Below are 25,175 nucleotides of genomic sequence, written 5' to 3' on the forward strand. Positions count from 1 at the left end.
CGCGATTGCGGTTTATGGTATCGCGACATTGCTGCTCGTGTTGGTCGAGATCCAATGACTGTTAGCAGAGTATGGAATCGGTAGGTTCAGGAGACTAATACGGAACGCCGTGCTGGATCCCAACGGCATCGTATCACTAGCAGTCGAGGTGACAGGCATCTTATGCGCATGGCTGTAACGGATTGTGCAGCTCCGTCTCGATCCCTGAGTCAACGGATGGGGACGTTTGCAAGACAACAACCATCTGCACGAACAGTTCGACAATGTTCGCAGCAGCATGGACTATCAGCTTGGAGACCGTGCTTGCGGTTACCCTTGACGCTGCATCAGACAGGAGCGCCTGCGATGGTGTACTCAACGACGAACCTGGGTGCACGAATCTCAAATCGTCATTTTTTCGGATGAATCCAAGTTCTGTTTACAGCATCATGATGGTCGCATCCGTGTTTGGCGACATCGTGGTGAACGCACATTGGAAGCGTGTATTCGTCCACCCGACGTGATGGTATGGGGTGCCGCTGGTTACACGTCTCGGTCACCTCTTGTTCGCATTGACGGCACTTTGAACAGTGGACGTTACATTTCAGATGTGTTACGACCCGTGGCTCTACCTTTCATTCGATCCCTGCGAAACCCTACGTTTCAGCAGGATAATGCACGACCGCATGTTGCAGGTCCTGTCCGGGCTTTCTGGATACAGAAAACGTTCGACTGCTGCCCTGGCCAGTGCATTCTCCAGATCTCTCACCAATTGAAAACGTCTGGTCAATGGTGGCCGAGCAACTGGCTCGTCACAATACGGCAGTCACTACTCTTTATGAACTGTGGTATCGAGTTGAAGCTGCATAGGCAGCTGTACCTGTACACGCCATCCAAGCTCTGTTTGACCCAATGCCCAGGCGTATCAAGGCCGTTATTACAGCCAGAGGTTCTGGGTACTGATTTCTCAGGATCGATGCATCCAAATTGCGTGAAAATGTAATCACGTGTCAGTTCTAGTATAATATATTTGTCCAATGAATACCCGTTTATCATCTTCATTTCTTCTTGGTGTAGCAATTTTAATGGCCGGTACTATATGTATGGTTCAAGCTTCGTCGAGCTGTGGCTCGGCTCTGAGCACTATGAGACTTAACAGCTATGGTCATCAGTCCCCTAGAACTTAGAACTAACTAAACCTAACTAACCTAAGAACATCACACAACACCCAGTCATCACGAGGCAGAGAAAATCCATGACCCCGCCGGGAATCGAACGCGGGAACCCGGGCGCGGGAAGCGAAAACGCTACCGCACGACCACGAGCTGCGGACCGTCGAGGTATGTTACTTGACACGCGAAAGTTATTTTCTTCCATAAATTTTGCACACTAGTGCATGTTGTCAACACATTTACTATTATTTTACTTTTAAACAGTTTATCGTCGATACTTAATCAAGAATACATGTTATGAATTTTAATTTTGCCAGTCTTTATCATTATTAATTTGTCAGTTCCGATACTATCTTCCGTACTTTTTGTATCACGGATGATAACTCATAACCAGACTTTCGCCTTTCGCTATTGTGTTAAACGAAGTGACGTGTTGATGTCCCGTATAGTGTGAACACACGGCATCATTTGACAGTGACGTCACCTTCGGCTCCATTGATGTCTAGTGGGAAGCCAGCCTTCACGCGGGATGTTAAGAACAGGAAACAACGGTCTGACATGTCTTTTGTTTCTTATCCTTGTGGAAGTGAAAGGAAAATATCACTGCAGAACCAACCTGTGAAATCTCCGTAGATTGCTCCAACCGAAGCTAAGCAGACTTTGCTTCAGACTACGAAGCATTTCTTTCACGAGTCGTACACTTTCCTACACTTTCCCGCCCACACAGCGGAGCGGTGTCCCGCCGTGCCATCTGTCGGACAGCTCTAACGAATCGGCGTTACCTCGCCGCGTGTTCCTGCAAGTTGGCGACGCCAACGTTAGGTGGCAGCAGCGGCGCGCGCGGTTGGCGGCGTTGTTGGGAAGCGCGCGGCTTGTAGGCGCGTCGGTCAGTCTGTGTCACTTGTTTGTTGTGGTGTGTTGGGTCCGTAGCCCTCGTGCTCCGACAAGACACCGGCGTCACACAACCACGCCTTCAGCGCTACACCACTGCACGGACGTCAACGATGGCCAAGTCGAAAACGCATGTCTCGTGAGTAATCAGCAAATGTTTTCATTTTTGTAGTTTGCCTTCAAAACCGGTCCGGAAAATTTAGCCCCCTGAGGCTGTATTTTTTGTTCCGCGCTGCACCGGCGCCCTTCTTGGAGGTTATTTCCAGCACCTGTTACGATTTGTCTTAAGACATTGCTGAACTGAAGGAGTTGGTGCAACAGGTCACTTGACTGTAGTAGGTTGTTTTTTACTTTTATTCACTTTTAGAAACTACGAGGTCAGATTTCCATTACGTAAAGGACCTTGCATTTTCTGTTCTGACAGTTTGTATCACATGCAGTTTCTCAGATTCGTTCGATAACTGACTGCTGAAGAACGCAGATTTTAATAGGAAAACGCAGCTACAGTGAAAGTAGGCAATTAACTTACGTAAAGAAGAGCCTTTTACGTGCTTGACTTCTCGTTATGAATACCGCAAGTTTTACTCATCTCCACTTATATTAATACCCTGAATCAAATGGAATGCAGATTACCATTTCCATACGACCAGTGACCGAAATTTAGAACCGTCAACCACGGAAATTATTACTGTTATCGGCGGCGATCTGGACCCAGACTTCGTCGCAAATGCACACAGAACGAGAAACCATCTGCGAGAAATATGCTACTGTTCTACTTCATTGTTACCTTCCTTCTTCATTGTTAACTTTCTTCATATTCTCACAGAAGACTTAATCGCTTTTGTTAAAGAGTACGATCATTGCAAAATGATGCAGCTGTGTGTTTCTCCCGTGTTAGAGACAGTGAATCGCTTCTTCGAGAAGTAATCAAATTTAGTTGTTACAATCGCCGTTTTATCTCTCACCAGAAGTGGGTCCGTGTTGGACGAATTGCCTACCCGGGATTCATGGTGGTAAACAGGAAGAAGGGCCACCACATCTGAAGTACTCTGAATATTAAGATGGTTTAAAAATTTTAAAATGACATTGTAAATATTTCGCTGCTTTCACCAGCACGAATGTACACCGAATAGAATACTAGGAGAACTCTACATGTGCCACAGCAAGCAGAACTGTTGTCTGGCAAGATGTAAACAAACCAAAATTCGCCGAATACAACAAATCTTTGCAGTTCTCAGGTTTATATGTATAAGTAATGAGTGTTAAAGCACGGCAGCAGAAAGATAAAATTCAAAGTTCCTTACTGCGTGATTGGAAAAGTTCGCGGATGTCTCCTATTTATAAAACAGGTAAGAGAAGGGATTCGTACAAATAAATACCAATATTTCTACCATCCGTTTGCTGCTTGATCGTAGAGCATACACTAATATCGAACGTAATGAATTCTGTCGAGGAAAAAGTTCCCTAAAAAATTCGTCGCAGGTTAAAATAAAGTTTCACCCACAATATCTTAGAAGTAGTAGACTCCGGCGACTGGTATATTCCGTCTTTCTGGACTTCTGAAACGTGTTTGACACTGTAGCACTTTGTTGATGGATAACCAGTCTACAGATATAAGCAGCATCTTCATATACATGCGACGGGTTCGAATAATTTTTTATTCATAGAACCTAGTAATTTATACTGGACAGAACAGAAGCGAAAGCAGTAGCTAGTGCTCCCTAAGAAAACGTAAATTCCAAATCGTTCGGTACAAATAAGTAGTAAATCAGGTAGGTCTAACAATATTAGCAGACTGTTCGCCGACTATGCTGATGCCTACAGGAGTTTTCTGAGAAAAGACCAAAAGGAAATATGGAATTAATTGGGAAGCGTTTCCGTTTGTGATGAATGGCAGCTCTTTAGATGGAGACATGTCCGAGGTAATGCCGACAAAAAGAAAAGGCCACCCGTTGGTATCACGTTAATAAAATCAGTGGTAAGCGTCTGGATGTTGTACATGGTTTAACTATCTAAATGCAACACTAAGAAGCAATATGACTTGAGATGAATCCGTGAAGTCAGTAATGAGAAGACGGATGGAAGATTTACATTTGGTAGAAGGGTTCTGGGAAACTGGGATGTGTATGACACACAGCATACAAGGCGCTAGTGCGAAAAATTGTAGAGTACTGCTCCAGCGTTTAGACTCCTTATCAACTAAACGTGACGACAGACAACAAACAAAAACACAGACACAGGCCCGTATAACCCATAAGTGTTTTACAGCAATGCTCAGAGAAATTAAGTAGGGAACAGGAATAAAGACATTGTGTTCACAAAACACTTTTAGGAAAATTTAGTTAACCGTTATCCGAGTAAGACTAAAAGTTTGCTGCCACCTCCGTGTATCACGCGTAAGGATTAGGATAAGGAAAATAAGATAAGAAGGTTTAGGACGCGTACTGGGGCCCAGATGTTCAGTTTTTGCTTGTTGCATACGCCAATGATAAACCATTTGAAGAGACACTTGTGGTACAAGGTACACTCCACCCTGCTCTGCACAGTCGTTTGCATAGTATGTGCGTGCTTATAAAATATACCACCCTAATTGGTACTAAGGTTGAACCTAGTGCAAGACTTCAAGGGTTTCAGGTTAGACTCTCGGTAGCGACAGAACAGTTTTATACAGTAGCTACGTTTACATGAAACTTCCGGAAGACGAAAACTGAATTTCGGGAACAGTTTTTCTCTCCAGTGTTTACATGTTAAGGCTTGAAACGGTTTTGCTAGATCGGTCAAATATCGGTTTTCCGATCGTCGGTTGGTTAGGTCTAACACAAATTGCCTCTAGATATGAGCTGTCACGGTTTCTGACCTAGTCAGCACAATGGCTGTTTCTCTTCTGTTAAATATCGGAGGTAGACAACGATTCATACTCAGTCTGACATTTCAGCTTCGTCACTGCACAAAGAGTCACTCCGTCCAGATCAGCCGAAAGTTGTTAAAAACAACTGACAACCCTAGCACCGTTCAGAATCGATTGTGGAGAAGAAAATAGGGGAGTTAGAATCGCATTACCAATCAGAAATGGTATTGCGAAGTCTGTTTACGAAGTCATGTCTTTGGAGCCACATGTAAACGTAGGGTGTTTTTCAAAGAAGAATCGCCACTGTGTCGAAAGTCCCTAAGTCGTCGTACGCTCAGCTCCATTACGACGTGGTTTGAAAATTTATTATTTATTTGTTTACTCCTCCATAGACAATTAAGTACAACAGTATCGGACATTTGGTTCAAATGGCTCTTAGCACTATGGGATTTAACTTCTGAGGTCATCAGTCCCCTAGACTTAGAACTACTTAAACCTAATTAACCTAAGGACGTCACATACATCCATGTCCGAGGCAGGATTCGAACCTGCGACCGTAGTGGTCGCGCGGTTCCAGACTGTAGCGCCTAGAACCGCTCGGCTACTGCGGCCGGCGGACATTTGGAAGTTTGTCGTAAGGTCTTATGGGACCAAACTGTTGAGGTCATCGGTCCCTAAGATTACACACTATTTAATCTAACTTACACTAAGGACGACACACGCACACGCACGCACACACACACACACACACACACACACACAAAATATGCCCGAGGGAGGACTCGAAACTCCGACGGGGAGAGCCGCGCGGACCGTGACAAGACGCGCCCTCGGCCGCATGGCAGATACATTACAGAAATAATATATTAATATATAAAACATTAACGAAGTAGGTAAGGATAGGGGGTCACCATTCAGTGCGTACGGCCACTATTAGACCCGACACTGGGTGGTCCTTTCTCTGAACCGGATGCCGCCCTGTTTCCTGTGCAGGCACGCTTAAGTGGTGGAATTCGATCTGGGTCGTGTGACGGAACAGTTACTCAACAGGGCTGTGGGCTTGGGACCACTGTTAATGCTTTCTGTGGTGCAGCAGATCCGAAGTTAGCACTCTTTACGAACGATGCTCTGTCAGCCGTTCCTGTCTGTGTCTATTCAATCAGTGCTGTTAGGCCCGAATAATTTGCAGACAATTTGTCTTTGTCTACGGTGCTTGCTGAACTTTGAGAAAGCGAAACGTAATTTGTTGCGCTCGTCTGTCCACCATGGGCGAAGCATCCACTTGGTGGGTGAGTGGTAGAGGAAAATGAAGTAGTTATCAGCATACATTAGTTTTCTCCTCGCGTAGCAGCCAAGTGCACATCTTGCTGCAGACTGACAAGTTACTGTACGAGGTTGGTACTGGTAACTGAATACGGCTCGGGGAATCAGATCACGCCGTGGTTGTCACACTGGAGTAGCATTCTGGAAAATGGCGCATCAAATACCCGCCGTCCATCCAGTTTTGTGTTTCCTTAAATCAATTAAGGCAGGGTTCCTCTGGTTTCCTTCCCCATGGTTCCCAATTCTGAACTTGTATCTAATTACCTCGACGTCTTTCTTTAACAAAGTACTCGATGCCAATAAATAATGCACTTATGAGTGGATGATAAAAGCATACAGCTAAAGACAGGATCCAGGTAGACGTTTAAATATCTAAATTCGGTTGTTTAATACATAGATATCCTGTTCTCTGAAGGCAAACATGCTTAGTAGACAAGGCGAAAATGTTAATCGGTAAATAATGTCTGTTACAGCAACACATTTTTATTATTAAAAATTACAGATCTTCAATTTTTACTAACGATTCTGGGTGAGCGTAAGATCAGAAACTCTATTAAGAGCACCAGAGTACGTTGGATTACCTACTAAGAGGGACACCCACTTTAAAGGACAGAATGTTTGACTGGATCTCCCTGAAATCTTGGCTGTGGTGACAGAGACCTGCAACATCGCCCGAGGTCTAGGTTGGGCTGAAATGTGACAACATGATTGAGTAGGTAAAAAATGTGAATGCCAAATACAGGTTGTGGGAACAAACTGACCTGTAGATGTCGTGTCTAGGAAGCCAGCATACTCGGATCGCTAGACAGTCAATCAAACGATCGTATGAATGAGTTTTATTATAAAAAGAAAATTATAATCCTTAACTTTTGCAATCACACTGATGTGTTTCAAGCAAAGGACGACATACAAAATAATCAAGTTTCTTCAGTACAGACAATCCGAAGTCTCTGCTACATAGAGAGTACAAGCGAAGTGATCTAGCGTTGACGCTGCTATCCAAGTCACTAGACTTGAAGCTGCTATTGAACTGGATAATCTTAAAGCTGCTATTGAACTGGGTCGTCACCAGTCTGTCGCGGCGCTTACGTCCTCTTCACATAGGGGCCGCTGCTGTCACGTTGTCGTCCTGGAAGGAGGTCCGGTCTGTGTGCGGTTGGCCGACCTCTTCTCACAGCCCTCTCTCCTCGCACTTTTTAATTATATAAAACTAAAACTGCAGGATAAGTTCAGGAAACGCATATCAGATCATGGATAAGTCTCCTATAAGTATTGTAATGCATATCACGTACATATATCGTATTGTTGTTGTGGTCTTCAGTCGTGAAACTGGTTTGACACAGGTCTCCCTTGTACTCTATCCTGTGCAAGCTTCTTCATCTCCCAGTACGTACTGCAACCTACATCCTTCTGAATCTGCTTAGTGTGTTCATCTCTTTGTCTCCCTCTACGATTTTTACCCTTCTCGCTGCCCTCCAATACTAAATTGGTGATCCCTTGATGCCTTAGAACATGTCCTACCAACCGATCCCTTCTTCTAGTCAAGTTGTGCCATAAACTCCTCCCCAATTCTATTCAATACTTCATTAGTTATGTGATCTACCCATCTAATCTTCAGCATTCTTCTGTACCACCACATTTCGAAAGCTTCTATTCTCTTATTGTCCAAACTATTTATCGTCCATGTTTCACTTCCACACATGGCTACACTCCATACAAATACTTTGAGAAACGACTTCCTGGCACTTAAATCAATACTCGATGTTAACAAATTTCTCTTCTTCCGAAACGCTTTCCTTGCCATTGCCAGTCTGCATTTTATATCCTCTCTACTTCGAGACCGTCATCAGTTATTTTGCTCCCCAAATAGCAAAACTCCTTTACTACTTTAAGTGTCTCATTTCCTAATCTAATTCCCTCAGCATCACCCGACTTAATTCGACTACATTCCATTATCCTCGTTTTGCTTTTGCTGATATTCGTCCTATATTCTCCTTTCAAGACACTGTCCATTCCGTTCAACTGCTCTTCCAAATATTTGCTGTCTCTGACAGAATTACAATGTCATCGGCGAACCTCAAAGTTTTCATTTCATCTCCGCGCACCCGAGAGTAGTTCACAGAAGTTCACTGAACTGTTTTTCCTCGTCCACCCTATAGCCTGGATCTCGCAACTTCCGATTTCCATATGGTTGGCCCAGTAAATGATAAACCCCGCAGGAAGCAGTGCGTTGATGATTGCGGGGGGGGGTTATTGATGCAGCAAAACTTTCGTATATAAGCTGCGAAAACTGCAAGGGGCTCCCTTTAAAACAGAATTCAGCATACGAAACTTTGTGGTTACTTTTGGATCATCTTGTAGTTCTGAAGGCCTCTTTAATACAGCACCCATATATTATTTAAAAATTATTCAGTAATTTAGACAGTCGCTTTAAAAGTCTGTTCACTTTTGGGTCAACCAGTAGTTATGTAGTCCACTTTAAAACAACGTCAGATTTATGACTCAAATATTATTCACTTTCATCTTGGACTAGTCAGTAGTTTTCACACTTCTTTCAAAAAAAAAGCTCAGTACACAAATTACAACTTTTCTGCTACTTTTCGACAAACGTGGAATTTCATAGACTACTTTAAAATAGCACCCAACATATTACCCAAAATTAATCAGTTATGCCGGCCGGTGTGGCCGAGCGGTTCTAGGCGCTTCAGTCTGAAACCGCGCGACCGCTACGGTCGCAGGTTCGAATCCTGCCTCGGGCATGGATGTGTGTGACGTCCTTAAGTTGGTTAGGTTTAAGTAGTTCTAAGTTCTAGGGGACTGATGACCTCAGATGTTAAGTCCCATAGTGTTCAGAGCCATTTTTAATCAGTTTTATTTTTATCTCGGACCGCTTTAGAAGAGACAGCAATATGCGATATGCAGTATTTTGTGTCACTTTTGGACCACCCTGTAGCGCCCAAGACGCGAAAGAGAATGCGTCTGTGTCGGCCACGCGCCAGGAAGATCGCACTGTGAGTGCGCGCAGGTGGCAGGCGTGTCTTTGTTGCGAGAGGAAGCGGGGAGTCGGGAGCGGCTAATAGCAACGTCGATATGTCGAGGGGCTGCCCGGGAAAGCAGGGTAGGGAAGGGTAGCGCCTAGGAAGGGAAGCCAGGCGGAGGCACAGCTGACGCAGTCGCAGCGAAAGCGGCGGGCGCCTTGTTTTGCAGCCGCCCCGCGGTCTCGCTGCTCATTCACCGGCGCAGCTCCCGTCGCCGTGACGGAAACCCGAGTGACGATTAGGTTCGGGCCCGAAAAAATGCGGCGCAGCTGAGAGGACGCAGAAAGTTACCGCGGCTACGTCTCTGGCTGGAAAGCCAAATTTCATCCCCGAGGGGAGTTCAATAAGTAACGCAACACTTTTTTCCTCGGCCAATTTCGGTTTAAAAACATGCGGAATTTGTTGTGAGACATCGTGGATTATTCCCGCTTCACCCCCTATAAGGTTCATGAAGTTCCGATAGGTGGCAGCACTTTACGTAGCCTTCAAAATGGCGACTGAAACGGAGGTGCGTTCCAAGCAGTGAGCTGCCACTGAGTTTCTTGTCGCGGAAAAGCAGAGGAACGCAGATATACATGGCCGGTTGCAGACTGTCTGCGGATACTTCGCAGCGAACAAAAGCACGGTGAGTCGTTGATCGAGGCGACAAGGTCGGGCAAACCTTCCGACCTGCCCACACACGCGCCTGTCACTCCTGCAATGTTGGAACGTGCGGACAAACTCATTTGAGGTGATCGTGGGATCACAAAGAAACACGTCGCTGCTTAACTGGACACCACTGTTAGTAGTGCTGACACAGTCGTCCACCAGTTGCATAACTCAGAGATGTGTGCCAACTGGTTTCCTCGCCGCCTCACAGAGGACCATAAGGAGCAACTAAGGAACATCTGTGGGGAATTGCTAGCGCGTTATGAGGCTGATGGTGACAATTTTCTGTCGAACATCGTCACAGGCGATAAACGTGAGCTCATCACTTCGAACGGGAAACAAAATGCAATCCATGGAGAGGCGCCACAACACCTCTCCACTGAAGAAAAAGATCATTGCCGGACCCTCAGTGACGTCGTAGCGACGGTCTTCTAGGTGTCTGAAACGGTTATTCTGTTTGATGTCCTCCGTCATCGTGCAACGTCCGGCTCTAAGGGTATTCTGCTATCCTCAGGAGATTGAAGAATCGACTGCAACCTGTTCGTCGCCACAAAAATGCGAAAGGAAGTTCTCCTTCCTGATGAAGACTCAAGGCGTTACACTCAACTCCGTGCACCCGAGAGGAGTTCACAGAACTTCACTGAACTGTTCTTCCTCATCCACCCCATAGCCCGGATCTCGCATCTTCCGATTTCCGTATGGTTGGCCCGCTGAAGGATGCACTCCGCGGGAAGCAGTACGTAGATTATGGGGAGCTTATTGATGCAGCAAGACTTTCGTTCCGACGTCGGTAAGTAGAGTGGTACCATGCTGCCATACAGGCCCACCCAGTAAGGTAAGATAAGGCCGTCGCAATGAACGGAGATTATGTTGAAAAATAGGGTTTTGTAGCCAAAAGAGTGTGGAATAATATGAAGTATTGGAATCCTGAATAAAACCTACCTGCTTCGAGAAAAAAAAAGTTGCATTACTTATTGAACGCCCGTCGTAGTTAGTATATATTATATTTCTTTTTGCTTCCACATTTATTGGCTGTTGGAAATGTTAATTAACAAATTTTATTTCATAACTTTTAATAAAAACTAAATCATTTTTAATTATTGGTCGCATGAAAATAAATTAAAATTTGATGCAGCCAGGGGAAATGTCTATTTGTTAAATCAAAAATAGTGTATACATTAGTGACACTGTTCAATCTCCAGCAATAAAAAAGATTAGATTTTCTCTTTCATGTTCTCTTTTGTACCAAATTTTAATTTAGTGTGAATACTCGTATTTTCATGCAAATAGTAATCTAAAATTAGATGTTTTTCGTAATGTTTGTTAATTAAGATTTCTATTTGTTAACAGATATGGATTTTAAAAAGTAAAGAAATGTATGCCACTCGCAACACTCCAATGAGCGACTTCACGCGCTGGTTTACCGACTGTTAACAAAACTCCAACAACGCTAAAAAAAAAAATCTTTTGATCTTCACTGGACTCGCATTCGGGAGGACGACGGTTCAATCCCGTCTCCGGCCATCCTGATTTAGGTTTTCCGTGATTTCCCTAAATCGCTTCAGGCAAATGCCGGGATGGTACCTTTGAAAGGGCACGGCAGATTTCCTTCCCCATCCTTCCCTCACCCGAGCTTGTGCTCCGTCTCTAATGACCTCGTTGTCGACGGGACGTTAAACCCTAATATCCTCCTCCTCCTCCTCCTCCTCCTCTTTTGATCTTCAAAGGCGGCGACTTTTTTTCGGACCTACACACTCTGTAAGAACAACACCAGAGAAGAAATGGTTCAAATGGCTCTGAGCACTATGGGACTTAACTTCTGTGGTCATCAGTCCCCTAGAACCTAGAACTACTTAAACCTAACTAACCTAAGGACATCACACACATCCATGCCCGAGGCAGGATTCGAACCTGCGACCGTAGCAGTCGCGCGGTTCCGGACTGAGCGCCTTAACCGCGAGACCACCGCGGCCGGCCAGAGAAGACAAGTCCTAAGGTGACCCTGACAGTATGCCTTTTTTCTTCTTCATAATTACAAATCTGAGAAGGTGACTTAGGGACGAACCGCAAATCGTAGGTTCACTAACGTGATCCTCTGACAATATTTTATGCTGTTCTGCAAAAAGTCGTTTCTGTCATACCACTATGAATACAAAGAAGAGTAGCTGACCTAGGGATAGAGTATGTCACCGCAACTAACGGGTCAGTACCGGCAGGACACTCCAAAATACTGCGCTGTGTTTGTGTGCGCGCTAACAGGTAGGCGCGTGAGATGTGGTAACGACAGCACGGGAGCAGCCAACACGCAACACGGCGAGCGGTCGACCCGAGTATCGATTGCGCTCTGTATCTTGATGGACGCGTTTTTTGGCCCATCCTCACGTGCTCCGGCTGCACGCCACAAATTACGCTCGCACGCTTTTGTCGTAGGCAAACAAGATGAAGACATAAAGAATAAAATTGTCATTCTCTCTCTCTCTCTCTCTCTCTCTCTCTCACACACACACACACACACACACACACACACACACACACACACACACACACACGCACACGCACACGCACACGCACACACACACGCGCGCGCCGCTCAAGATGTCCTTCCACGGCACACCCTGTGCTACGTAAATACTCCGTTGCAAGGCGAGGAGCTCAATGACTCTCCTTTGTAAACAAACATTCCGAAGAGCTACAACACGGTACTAGTATTTCAGAATGCGCTCGTGCATTCGTTTCATATCGCACCAGGCAATAGAACTACGGTAGAGGACGAAACTCATCGGGTAGCGATATGCACATATACAGATGGCGGTAATATCGCGTACATAAAAGGGCAAAGCCGGCCGAAGTGGCCGTGCGGTTAAAGGCGCTGCAGTCTGGAACCGCAAGACCGCTACGGTCGCAGGTTCGAATCCTGCCTCAGGCATGGATGTTTGTGATGTCCTTAGGTTAGTTAGGTTTAACTAGTTCTAAGTTCTAGGGGACTGATGACCACAGCAGTTAAGTCCCATAGTGCTCAGAGCCATTTGAGCCATAAAAGGGCAAAGCAGTGCGGAGCAGTCATTTATGCCCCAGGTTATTCACGTGAAAAAGTTGCACACTTGATTATGGCCGCGCGACGGTAATTAACAGACTTTGTGCGCGGACTGGTAGTTGTAGCTAGACGCATGGGACTTTCCATTTCGGTAATCGTTAGGAAATTAAATATCCCAAGTTCCACAGTGTCAAGAGTGTGCCGAGAATACCAAATTTCAGGCATTGATTCTCATCATGGACAACGTAGTAGCCGATGGAGAAAAAAGGCGTTTGCGTAGAGTTGTCAGAGCTGACAGACAAACAACACTGCAAATAACGGCAAGAATCTTTGTGGGACGTACGACAAACCTACTCGGTACGACAGTGCGGCGAAATCTGGCGGTAATGGGCTATGGTAGAAGACGACCGGCGTGAGTGCCCTTGCTAACAGCACATGACCTGCAGCGACTCTCCTGGGCTCGCGGCCATATCTGCTGGGCCCTAGACGACTGAAAAACCGTTACCTGGTCGGATGAGTCCCGATTTCAGTCGGTGAGTGTGCCTCAGACGCCGCTAAGCCATGGGCCCAAATTGTCAACAAGTCACTGTGTAAGCTGGTGGTTATTCCTTAATGGTGTGTGCTGTCATCTGGTCCAACTGAACCGACTTTTGACTGGTAATAGTTATGTTCGGCTACTTGGAGACCATTTGCAGTCATTCACATACTTCATGTTCCCTAAAGACGATGGAATTATTAAGGATGTCAATGTGCCATGTCACCAGGCGGCAGTTGTTCACGATTGGCTTGAAGAACATTCTGGACAAGTCGAGCGAATGATATGGCCATCCAGATCGCCCGATATCCCATCGTACATTTACGGACAAAAGCACTACTTTTGGAAGTTAGTATTAAGAAAACAGTCTTAATACTAAGTTAATTTATACTAATCGCTGCCACTCCACAACCATGTTGTCCAACCTTTTGCAAGTATCATATGGCCTCTGTCACCTCAGTGTAATTTAGGAGCATCGCGCTGAGCGCCATGTGATCTCGCCCTTCCAGACACTTCACAAATTGGTAATACGAAGTCGGCACAATCATTCCTTGTCTCTCGGTATAGGTTATTCGCGAATTTCGGCGGTCGTATGCGACTAAACTGTCTCCATCTAATACGATTTTTTTACCGTGTAAATACACAGAGTGCTTATGGAGACAAATGCGTTCGCACATCTATTCATCGTAGAGTGTGAATATAGGCGTGAATACAGTTGTTGAGTGCGAATGATGGTGATGACTCGGTGTAGTCGTCGGACTGATGACGATGGGACAGAAGAGAGAGAGCGAAACGTGCTTTCGGCACAGTCCATTCTTCTTGGCTACCTCCAAGGGGGTAGCAGATCTTGACGTTCTTGCCTGACTACCAAATCTCCATAGAAAGTGTCACATGCACTCATTCACTCAAGGAGTCGTGGGAAAAAAGATTTGAAACTTTAGCTATTGACCCATTGGCTTTGTCTGGTACTAATTAACTTGACGCGACCACTTCTCCCAAAATACGAGTAGTGATGCTTAAATTTTTCTACCACCACTAAGATTCAAAACTGATTGCTCCAGGTACATTTGGGAACTCTGAATCATAATCATTGTACAAAATTTGACCTATCTAAGTGGGCTTTCCGTAGCCGAAGTGACAAACCTCATGTCATACCCGTCGAATTGTAACGTGCTGCTGTTCTTTTACTTCTGCACCATTCTGTGTACGAGAAAATGGTTCAGCTGTGGTTTACATGTGAAGTATCCATCATTTTTTTTTTGTCTTGGTACGATTTTTTTCTGGCTATATGCCCTTTCTGACGGCAACCCTCCTCCTCTATCTGGGCTTGGGACCGGCAACAACAGTTAACGAGCTTCCCAAGCCACTCGTTACCTCTTGCAGGCGCAGTTGGACAGTTACAAAAGCCCAAGAGAAAAAGATGGAAGTGGCAGAAACGATAATGTGAAGGTGAATGAGTGGGGTGACACGAAAGGATAGACCAAGGAATGAGTACATCAGGGGAACAATGAAAGTAGGATTCACAAGGAAGTTAATCCAAGAAAGTAGGCTAAGGTGGTATGGGCATGTGGGGAGAAGAATTGAAGGCCTAGAAATCGAAGGAGAAGAGGAAGACCGAAACTGAGATGGAAGGACAAGGTAGCAGGTGTCCTACGGGAGAAAGGATGGCTTAGAGAAGAAGCACTGGATAGACATTTATGGAAGAGAAGGATCCAGCAAAGCAACGCCGACCCCACATGACGTGGGAAAAGGTTGAGATGATGATGATGATGATGATGATGTTGTGGTTTACCTGAGGTTGGTTTGAATATGGCAGTGCTTTACTACGGATGACCATATTAAAGATGGTTTGCCCTTGCCCTCTTCCGATCTTCTATCAGACTTATTCATGCTAGGCTCCTACAGTTTGTGCTGTTTACACTTTAGGGACACAACATCGGCTGGTAGAGGAATCATTCGGTGTACTGCTCCCACCTGCATGTACAAGCGGCCGTGGTTGTCTAGCAGGCAGGGCAGACTCAGGTCCTGAAGATGCCGTATTCAATCTCGCATAGAGTTGGTGATTTTTCCTTATTCTAGACCATCCAGGACAGTCCCCAGGTCCAGCCTGCTGTCAAATGAGTCCTGGTGATCTTCTCGAGGGATAAGACACCTGAGACAATGGCCTCGCCACCAACGCCCCCCCTCCCCTCCCCCGCCCCCTCCTAGTGCTGCGGCGAAGAAAGTTTGCACTCTGGCCTACAGTGATGCCAATAGCCCAATTACGGCTTGTTCCACAAACTTTACTTTCAACTAAGTGTATCTTGCAAACAGACCACGAAAATAAAATTAGATATATTCGAGACCACACACCAGTCGTAGTTCCTATATACCAGGCTCGAGTTCAACGTGAGGGTCGTGATGGTCACGACCCTCTTCAGAGAGCAAATTTACTAACTTATTTTTTTGAAGTAGCACACTTTTGAGTTGGTGTGCGGAGAAAAATGTTGGAAACTAAGGATCCCACTTTTTAACGGCTTGCCTGAGGCTAGACAACTCTGATGGATTCGTGCCTGACGGAATACAGAAAACATTGCAGCCAGCTAAAGGCGACCGTACAAAGGTGGGCCGTACTTGCGCTGCCAATATGTTTTCGTCAGTCGGTCGAAGTTGAGTAAGGCAAAACAGGGATCGAATGATCTTAACTTAGAAAATGACAGAAACAACGATCTTCCCCAAACGCAAAAAGAAACGGCCGAATCAAACAGCGTGTCCCCATTCTACACGCTTGTGTAGCAACAGCCTGCAGACTTGTATTCAAGATCGTAGTGCTAAGTGAAATATTGATAATGGTGATTGGCACAGTCCCATTTCACACTGTTTAAATTATGACGTTGTCAGAGCTGTGGAAATCGTTACTATTATATTTCTTAAATCAACTTCACGCACGACACGTGTGTCAAATTTTGACTAGCAGTTTTCAATTTGTGTATTTCTCTGAATATCAGTTGCTTTGAAGTTAGGATACAACAATGTTGTAAGCATTGACGGGACTAAATTATTATATAAAAACATTTTGCATACTTTAACAAGTATTATTGTCATTAAAATTTTAGACATCAGTGGCATGTCAGTGATGTTGTTACCAAACAGGTGCGAGTAGACTTTTGTGTGAGATTATTCATTTACGCCTAAATATTACAAAATGAAAGATGAGGGTCGTTATATACCTATGTCTTAAACAAAAAACCTTGTCTCTCATAACTAAAGTTCGATGAATGTTCAAATGTGTGTCAAATCGTATGGGACTTAACTGCTAAGCTCATCAGTTCCTAAGCTTACACACTATTTAACCTAAATTATCCTAAGGACAAACACACACACACACACACACCCATGCCCATGGGAAGACTCGAACCTCCGCCGGGACGAGCCGCACAGTCCATGACTGCAGCGCCTAAGACCGCTCGGCTAATCCCGCGCGGCGAAGTTCGATGAATGACGAAAATAATGAGACGGTAGGAAGTTAATGAATTTACTACCAGATTTTTCTCTATAATCGAAGTATTGTAGCATACACTGCAGGAAAAAGTATGCAACACCCTCAGTGACTGTGTTTAGTGTCATCAGGGTGTAATATTCGTAATCTCAAGAAGGGCTGCAGCGTTCGTGATTCATTAGTCACGGTCAATCGGCGATCAGATGGCGCTGTGGAAGCCTGTGCGGCCTCTGGTTTGACTTTGCAGGCAGTAACTGTGGTGACGACAGGACCGTACGAACTTCCCCGCACTGATTTGATTCCCATTGACAGGGTTTGTAGAGCACGACTAGGACTTGAACAACAATATGTAATTCTCACCCATTTTCGAGAAACTCGTGTTTGAAAATTGCATGGATGGCCAAAGGAGCAGGCACTGCGACGACTGCAGCCGTTATGAAAGACAGGAAATGTATTCGTAGTCGCGAATACAACCAACCGTCAGCTGCATAAGTTAATGACGACAGTGAAAAATCTGTGCCAAACGGGGGACTCGAACTCGGATTTCCCGCTTTACACGAGCCTTAACCGCTTTCGCTCTCCGTGCGCAGCTCACTGCGAGACCAAAACTTGCCTATGTCGTCGTTCCTACGTCACAAACTGAACTCGCACACACATTACGTAATTCCTGTGTATAGGACATTTTAACTAAAAGTTGCTGTCTTATAGCTGCAGATAAATAAGATACTGCAGTGTCTACGATGTAAAGAACAACAACGCAATGTTCCTTCGCATGTGCATAATGGTTTGAGCTATAAATGAGAGAAACTGTAACTGGCGGTTCCTCTTCGCGTAAGTAGTCACAGCAGTCGGCGTTTTGCACTCCGTCACGTGAATCTGATGTTTGTGTCAAACCGTAAGAAGGCACAGATAGGGGCGTGTGGAGTCTGTACGTACGTACGTATGGCCGGTATTACACTATCGAATTTCTTTGTCAAAGATTTGATCAAAGATGTGATCAAATATTCCGTCAAATATATTTGACAAAGGTCTTTGACGTAGCGCTAGAAGGGGTATTACACTGTCATCATTATTTCGTCAAAGTTCAAGATGGCTGACAACAACAACTTGGTATTAACCGCAGCAGTTGCATGTACCACAATTGCGCTGTGTGCATATGTGGAGAAGAGAAGCGGAGGGGGGGGGGGGGGGGGAAGGGAAGGAAACATAACATACCTGGGTGAAGCCGTGGGTTTTACGACAATATGATAAAAGCATTCAACAAAACTTTTTACGTGAGCTTTAGTGAAGGATGTCAAGTCGTACATCAGTTAATTAAGAATGGATGAGCATACATTTCTGTATGTGATCAATGAAGTGTGTCCTCATGTCACAAAGGACAATATTCACTTAAGAACTGCTACATCTGCAGAAGACGGGCTCACTGTAACACTCCGATTCCTTGCTACAGGAGAGGGTTGGGTTAGGTTAGGTCAGGTCTCCAGTCTTCGTAATCTATTTTTGTATTCAGCGTGCCTCACGTTGTAAAGCGCCTCATCAGCTTCATACATCTCTATTAATTTTGTAGTTGTCGGCACACACAAATTGTATTTACCCACAATGTTTATAAAAACACTACAGACGACAGAATGCAGCGATGCTAGCGCTCCATGTGGTAACATGTCACATTGCAGTGAACAGAAGACAAGCGACTTCTTTGATCAGATCTACAGCGAGGCCCTAGATTGGACGACATTTGACAAAGTTCCTTATTACACCATCAAACATCTTTGACAAAGATATTGGACTAAGATTTTTGAACAAAGAAATTTGATAGTGTAATACCGGCCCATGGCCTAAGTATCCTGCGGCTGCTCGCGTTGCATCACGTCACTTTCGCATACTGACTTGTGACAGCGAGCCGCTACTGCCAACCACACGGGCGCGACCCGTCTGCGGGATGTTCGGGCGGGCAGTGATGCCGCTAGCCTGCCGTAGTTTAACCGGTCGCGCGGGCCTGCGTTAATTTCGTGACCTTGGAGTGCGGCGCAGCCACCAGGAATGCTAATGGTGGCAGCCCTGCAATTACGGCGCCGCTGCACACACGATGTGGCCCGCCGCCCTTAACGACCAGTAATTCGGGGCTACCACTACCTCAGGGCGCCTCCACTTGCAGTCTCCAAACTGTCCTCTGACTTCGATGGCGTTTGGTACCGACACTGCAAGTTAGGCACTACGAAAAGTCAGCTGAAAATTATTAACTTGACACACAGATGTGAACCATCGGCCCAACCTTTCGGTGGAATAGAGGTAGATTTCCCGTCCGTCTTATCGAGATTTTGGTTTCCTTAAATCGAACAAGTCCGCAGCTCGTGGTCTTGCGGTAGCGTGCACAATTCCCGCGCACGGGGTCCCGGGTTCGATTTCCGGCAGGGTCAGGGATTGTTCCTGCCTCTCGATGACAGGGTGTTGTTGTTGTCCTCTTCATCATCATCATCATCATCATCATCATCATTCATCCCCATTACGGTCGGAGGAAGGCAATGACAAACCACCTCCACTAGAACCTTGCCTAGTTCAGCGGTGCGGGTCTGCCGCATCGTCCACTACGCTCCTCGGAGTGTGGGACTTCATCATCATCATCATCATCATCATCAAATCGAACAAGACTGATGTTGGGATAGTTACTTTGAAAAGGATACAGCGAAATTTCTACATCTACATTGACGGAAAAAATCGAGATAAGCCATTGGAAATGAGAAATGGTGCTGCATTGATAACCTGTATGCCTGAATACAAGCACGCAGGCAAGTAATGAGCACTATGGGACTTAACATCTGAGGTCATCAGTCCCCTAGAACCAAAGAACTACTTAGACCTGACTAACCTAAGGACATCACAGACATCCATGCCCGAGGCAGGATTCGAACCTGCGACCGTAGCGATCGCGAAGTTCCAGACTGAAGCGCCTAGAACCGCTCGGCCAGGCGAGTATGCATTGTGTTATACACAAACCTGATGACAGTTTGTGGGACAGAGCTCCATGTCTGTTGCACTTGGTCGGTCGAGGCAGGGGCAGTTAATGCTGTTTGTGGATGACGCTGGAGTTGTTGTCCGATGATATACGTACTCTATTTGATTGCATCTGGTGATAAAGCAGGCCAAGGCAACATCTCGGCAATCTGTAGAGCATGTTAGGTTACAACAGAGATATGTGGGCGAGCGTTATCCTGTGGGAAACACCGCGCGACTGCTACGGTCGCAGGTTCGAATCCTGCCTCGGGTATGGATGTGTGTGATGTCCGTAGGGTAGTTAGGTTGAAGTAGTTCTAAGTTCTAGGGGACTGATGACCTCAGAAGTGAAGTCCCATAGTGCTCAGAGCCATTTGAACCATTTTCTGTTGGGAAACACAAAACACCTCTCCCGGAGTGCTGTACATGAATGGCAGCAAAACAGGTCGAATCACCAGACTGATGAACAAATTTGCGGTCAGGGTGCGTGGGGTAACGACGAGAGTGCTCGTGCTGACCTACGAAATCGCACCCCAAACTTCAGGTGTAGGTCCAATGAGTCTAGCACGCTGGCGGATTGGTTGCGGGCCCTCGACCGAGACAGAACCAGGTTTCATCAGAAAACAATACACCCCCACTTACCATCCAATGACTTCTCTCTTGAATCCACTGAAGTCGTAAATGGCGGTGGTTTGAGGTTAGTGGAATGCACTAGAGATGGGTCGTTCGCGAACTAACGGGTCCAAAGGAACGGTTCACCAATATGAACGGAACGAGCGAGGAACGGATTCTAAGGAACGGTCTTTCATAGTTCACTTCGGCCGCGGCTCTCATATTTCCCGGGAACGGGAAACGGGCGGTCTCGTTCCCGCAAAGGCACGTCGGCCGGCCTCGTTCCAGCCTCGGTCCCATCTGTCTCGGTCTCACTCGGCCGGACTCGTCCATCTTCGCGTGGCCACTCGTCGCAGTTCCACTGCCGACCGCTCATAGTTCAGTATCGAGTTGCTTTTGTTCGCATCGCACGTCCATTCTAGATCTGTTTCAAACCTTTTTGAACTGTGAACTTCTGGTTCCTTTCGTATTCTATTCAGCGTCCACGACCGGTAATTAAAATGTATTTTATAATTACGTAGATTACATAAAAATTACGTGGTATGTAATACATACATCTTTTCAGGTAACAAAACGGCGTATCAGCTTACTTCACTATTTCTATAAACAGCAGAAGAAATACTTGTAAAAAGGAAAGATTTTTTGTTATTACACATGCAATGGACGTTGGCACGGCACACACGAGTGGCCATTTTCCGTCTTTTATGATCCAAGGTAGAAGAGCATGTACATTGTTGTGGAAGGCAGACCGACTTACAACCGAATGAAGCCTGCACTTCGTAATCTGGCGTATGGTGTCACATTTTGTAAAGAGAATACGATAACTCCTACAATATAATTTCAGTGGTATTGGGTGGCGCACGAAACATCGGCCCGAGTACTAGACTATTCATTGTCACTTACCAATCGTCATCTGTTGTTTCGAAATTGTTTGCATTAGCTTATTTGTTCTTTCTTCACTGCCCAATTATTGTATGTTCATCTATTCTGCTCGTAGCGGTCAACAATTCGTGCGTAACTGGCGAGCAGCCTGTACTCGGGACCGGTTTTTCGCCCACCACCTTATATTATTCCACAGCGATCAGCCACATAACGCTCCATTGGCTAAACGAGATGTTTTGCAGAATCACGCCCGCATCTAGTGTGGTCGTGCGGTAGCGTTCTCGCTTCCCACGCCCGGGTTCCCGGGCTCGATTCCCGGCGGGGTCAGGGATTTTCTCTGCCTCGTGATGGCTGGATGTTGTGTGCTGTCCTTAGGTTAGTTAGGCTTAAGTAGTTCTAAGTTCTAGGGGACTGATGACCATAGATGTTAAGTCCCATAGTGCTCAGAGCCATTTTTTTTTTTTTTATTTTTTTTTTTTTTTTTTTTTTTTTTTTTTTTTTTTTTTTTTTTTTGCAGAATCACGAAAATCAGAGGTGTGTGAGAATTCTGTTATGAATAAAAACTCTGTACTCCAGGGGGGATGCAAGTACCCCCCCTCTTGGCGCCTTCCATCTTCAGTCACCTATGTACCAAGTTTCAGTTTTTCATAAGAACCATATACCAAGCACAATGAACGGTGTACGAGTAAAAATGAACGGTTCCCATAAGTGAGCGATCACCAGTGAACTAGTTCCCAAGGATGAACAACTTTGCCCATCTCTAGGATGCAGGCCACAGGGCGTCTGGCTCGGAGCTGTCCTGAAGTAACAGATTTGTAACAGTACGATGTGTTACTGTGGTGCCAACTGCTGCTCAAATTGTAGGTGCAGATGCAGTATAAAGCGACAGAGCCATACGGCGACATACGATGGTCGTCCCACGCGTTAGTGCAACGCAGCCGTCCGGAGACCGGTCTTTTTGCTGTCGTACATTCTTGTGACCGCCACTACTATCAATTACGTACAGTGGCTACAGTCCTACCAAATCTTCCTGCAGTATCGCAGAAGAAGCATCCAGTTCTCGTAGCCCTATTTACACGACCTTGTACAAACTCAGTGAGGTTCGATATTGGCGTCTTTGTCGTCTTAAGGGCATTCTTGACTAACGCCAACTATGTCCATCCTCAAAGGTAAATAAAGCGTGTATTTAAGGCAAACCAGATTTGCACCCTCATAGAGGCGCTGCTAGCGCCACTGTTATGCGATTCGCGCGAAATTTGAATTAACGTTGCCTTTCAAATGTAGAAACGAGCCTATAAACTTTCGATTATGTCGCACAGCTCCTTGGTGTTACAGATGTTTTCCCGTCATTGTACGTTCGGTAAAAGACTATGAAGTGATGTGTAGAGAGCACTTCCTACTGTATCATTAGTTCCATTCGCGTCAGAGGAATAGTAAAAATGATTACTTAAAGGCCTCTGTGCGTGCTGTAATTGGTCTTCGCGATCTCCAATCTCAGCTTCTGCGTCGTCTCGGATGACCGCTAATGACCTGGTCGTTGATGGGACGTTCGACCGTAATTTCCTTTCCTGCGCTGAGCTGACGAACTGCTAACTGCTACAGTGTTACCAACTTCATTCCACGTAACAAAATCCAATTGCGACATTTTCAGCTGTCTAACTTTACTTTCTACAGTTGGTTCGCGTAACAGAGGATGTAGAAAACGAACATGAGCTGAAGTGTGCCATCGAAGTGTTCAGAGCATTCGCGAAGTGTCCAGTCGAATTTGTATAGTAACTGAGACACAATGAAAATTCGTTGCTTTTAGAGCAACCGTGATGCCTTTCTACGCGTGCTACACTTGTAGGTGAAAATTTTTCATCCAGTTTGTAAATTAGTTCACCCTGCCACTCCATAAGTGTATGATGTTGAACATGATACTCATTGTGATCCGCATTTTGGAAACACATGCGACAGTCTCACAACTGAATGTCGTATTGCATGCCGACCAACTGGAGAACAAGCTCCTACCCTATAGGTAATTAAATGGCCACTAAAACATTTACACTGGACTAGCATTCGGGAGGACGACGGTTCAATTCCGCGTCCGGCCATCCTGACTTAGGTTTTCCGTGATTTCCCTAAATCGCTCCAGGCAAATGCCGGGATGGTTCCTTTGAAAGGGCACGGCCGACTTCCTTCCCCGTCCTTCCCTAATCCGATGAGACCGATGACCTCGACAGTTTGGTCTCTTCCCCCAAACAATCCAACCCCCAACTAAAACATTTAAGCCACCGAACCACGTCACACTGCTCACCTACAGGCGACTAGGAGTGCGGTCATCACCTGTAAGTCAATCATCGCTTCACCATTCTTTTGGGATCAGTTGCTTCCTTCTTCATGTTTACTATAATTGCATTCAGTAACGTGTCATCAAGGGTATGAATCGTTTTCCAGCCTTCCTTTATTTTCTCCTCCACATACCCTTCTAAAATTGTTTTTATAATCTTTTCACGTCACGAATATAGTTCCCTTTTCTACATTCAGTAACTGCCTTTCTGCTCCCATTCTCCTCAGCACCTCTTTGTTCGTAACTCTGCTTCTCATTTTATGTTCTTCCATTCTGCGCTAATCCTCCAGCCTTTTCACGGCTTTCCTCCTCATGGGCAAATTTTCGGTGAGGTACAGGAAGTCGCTCTAGACAAAACACTGATTCACATGCTCACACCGCTCAGAAAATAATCCTCGTCTTAGAGAACGCCGATTTTGCTACTGACATTCATGATTTAATGTCAGTACTGCACTTCCAATTCCTATCTATTCTAACTCCTTGCTGCTCAAAATCTCGCACATATTACAGTTTCTCTCCATCTGGCATGATTTATACCATTTTGCGCTCCTCAAGGGCGCCCATATCCTGAGGCAAGGAAAGGGGGAGGGGAGCGCCTCCCCCCCCACCCCCTAGCTCTCAGGGAAAGGAGAAAACGCAGTGTAGTCAGGTATTTTTCTTTCAAGAATATTACCTTGAAGTCCATAGGTTTTTAGTATGGTCGCAGCTGGAACTTTTTATACTATTTGCAAGTCGCCATTAGTCTTCAAAAATTTTTAAAAATAGTCTATATCCCCAGGTCTAGCCCTACTCCCCTTCGAACTATCGTATCGACGTCCTTGGCCCTTCTCCTATTGTAATTGTATTCGTTTTCTTTGCTTTACTTTCCTTCCATGATATTTTCCAGTACTTTCGATCTGCTCTATCATTTCTTGGAGCTCTTTTCCTTAAGTGATGAAGCTGTGCCAGTGTCACATGCAGCAGCAATCTCAGACGCGTCAGAGGTTCTAGTTTTCGAGAGGTGTTGATCGTGTGGCAAGGGATACTTTCACATGGCGTATCTACAGAGTAATATTGGTTATGCTTCCGATTACATTGCTAGTGATGCTCCAAGAACCATTAAAAATTGGAATTATGGTTCTATGGGCCAATTCATCGAAACAAGTTCATCATAGCCAACGCTGTCGACTCTATTGAGGCCTCATCCATCTTATATAACACACGTCTCTTATCTCGCAGTCGTACTCAATAGAAGGTGTCACTATAAATAGCGAATATGCTGAATTTCAACGTGACGTAGCAAATGACGTGCGCCGTGCTTAACCCACAGGAAAAACACTTGTATCAGATGAGATAAAAGCTCCCCCTGAAAATATCCTCGATGTCCTTTACGGCAGCATGCCTGAAAATAAGTCTCCTTGGTTTTTAATCCATGT

General features: G+C 45.4%; 1 protein-coding gene across 1 annotated transcript in view; it reads left to right on the plus strand.

Annotated features, from left to right (window-relative positions):
- The first annotated feature begins 2,041 nt into the window (after positions 1-2,041).
- The window catches only part of LOC124605241 (transmembrane ascorbate-dependent reductase CYB561), a 299,305-nt gene continuing 276,171 nt past the window's right edge, over positions 2,042-25,175 (plus strand). The window contains exon 1 of the mRNA XM_047136795.1: positions 2,042-2,181. Coding sequence (XP_046992751.1) covers positions 2,156-2,181 — 26 coding nt within the window. The 5' untranslated portion in view covers positions 2,042-2,155. The remainder of the gene's footprint in view (positions 2,182-25,175) is intronic.

This window comes from Schistocerca americana, chromosome 3 (genome assembly GCF_021461395.2).
Source record: "Schistocerca americana isolate TAMUIC-IGC-003095 chromosome 3, iqSchAmer2.1, whole genome shotgun sequence".
Classification (NCBI taxonomy): Eukaryota; Metazoa; Arthropoda; class Insecta; order Orthoptera; family Acrididae; genus Schistocerca; species Schistocerca americana.